At 51.7% G+C, this 1,215-nt stretch overlaps 1 protein-coding gene across 1 annotated transcript; it reads left to right on the plus strand.

Annotated features, from left to right (window-relative positions):
- Positions 1 to 423: 423 nt before the first annotated feature.
- Positions 424 to 945, plus strand: LOC136536762 (uncharacterized). The gene has a single exon (XM_066528949.1). It carries the CDS (start codon positions 424 to 426, stop codon positions 943 to 945), a length of 522 nt encoding a protein of 173 aa, XP_066385046.1.
- Positions 946 to 1,215: the final 270 nt, after the last annotated feature.

Genomic DNA, 1,215 nt, shown 5'->3' on the forward strand with positions numbered 1-1,215 from the left:
GACCTTCGCATGAGCTCTGCCTACCATCCACAGACGAACGGGCAGACAGAGCGTCTTAATCAATGTATGGAGACGTATCTTCCATGCTTCGTTCATGCCTGCCCTCGCCAATGGTCGCAGTGGCTCTCCCTTGTCGAATATTGGTATAATATGTCTTCTCATTTGGCCCTAGGACGCTCACCCTTTGAGGTGCTTTATGGATGTCACCCAAGACATTTGGGGTTGGACATATCATCTGCTGCTCCTGTCCCTGAACTCCAGCAATGGCTCTCTGATCGGGACCTGATGCAACGCCTTGTTCACCAACACCTAGTGCGTGCTCAACTTTGAATGAAGAAACATGTATATAAGCATCGCTCAGAGCGCACTTTCAATGTGGGTGATTGGGTTTCCTTAAAGCTCTAGCCATATGTGCAGTTGTCCATGGCAACTCGATCAAACAACAAGCTGTCATTCAAGTTATTTGGGACCTTCCGCATTCTGAAGCGCATTGGCGCTGTGGCCTATCTCCTGGACCTTCCAGCAATGGTGGCCGTGCACCCTATCTTTCATGTGTCGCTGCTCAAGAGCTCTCCAAGTTCACAGACTGTCAATGCTTCCTTGCCATCTGAACTTATTGCATTTCAAGTCCCTGAGCGCTTCCTACAATGGTGCTGGACAACTGGTGATCACCCTATTCATCAAGCTCTTGTCAAGTGGTCGCATATGCCGGCTTCGATGTCCACTTGGGAGAATATTGAAGAGCTTTGTCGCCAATTTCCGCGGGCTCTAGCGTGGGGACACACCGGTTCACAAGAAGGGGGGATTGTCAGCAACGCCCCTGACTCTACTTCCACAGTCTGCGTCAACCCTGCTGGAGGCAGCGACCGCAGCAGCGCTCCTTCATCTCCAAGGCCCAAGAGGGGAGTTCGGCCCAATCCCAAGGTGTTCGGGCCCATGTGGTAGCCGTAGGCTAGTATAAGTCTGGAGAAGGAGAGAGAGAGGGGGACGAATCCTGAAAACCATAAACTCAATTCTATTATTGAAGCACTCAGCGTTACTGTATTTCTTCTTCCTCTCCTCCAAGCATTAGTTTCCTAGTTCCTGCTTACATGATCTCCGTTGCTCGTGGGATTTGATCCCTCGCCGCAGGAAGGCGTGCGTGGGGCAAGAATGTCAGATCTGCGCCCGGGACAGTCCACGACACGGACGGTTAGCTAGAGCGTACCATGGAGG

Source organism: Miscanthus floridulus, chromosome 2 (assembly GCF_019320115.1).
Source record: "Miscanthus floridulus cultivar M001 chromosome 2, ASM1932011v1, whole genome shotgun sequence".
In the NCBI taxonomy this organism is placed as follows: domain Eukaryota; kingdom Viridiplantae; phylum Streptophyta; class Magnoliopsida; order Poales; family Poaceae; genus Miscanthus; species Miscanthus floridulus.

What these genes read in the sequence shown, in the direction of transcription:
- LOC136536762 (XM_066528949.1), top strand. Translation starts at nt 424, where the DNA reads ATGGCAACTCGATCAAACAACAAGCTGTCATTCAAGTTATTTGGGACC.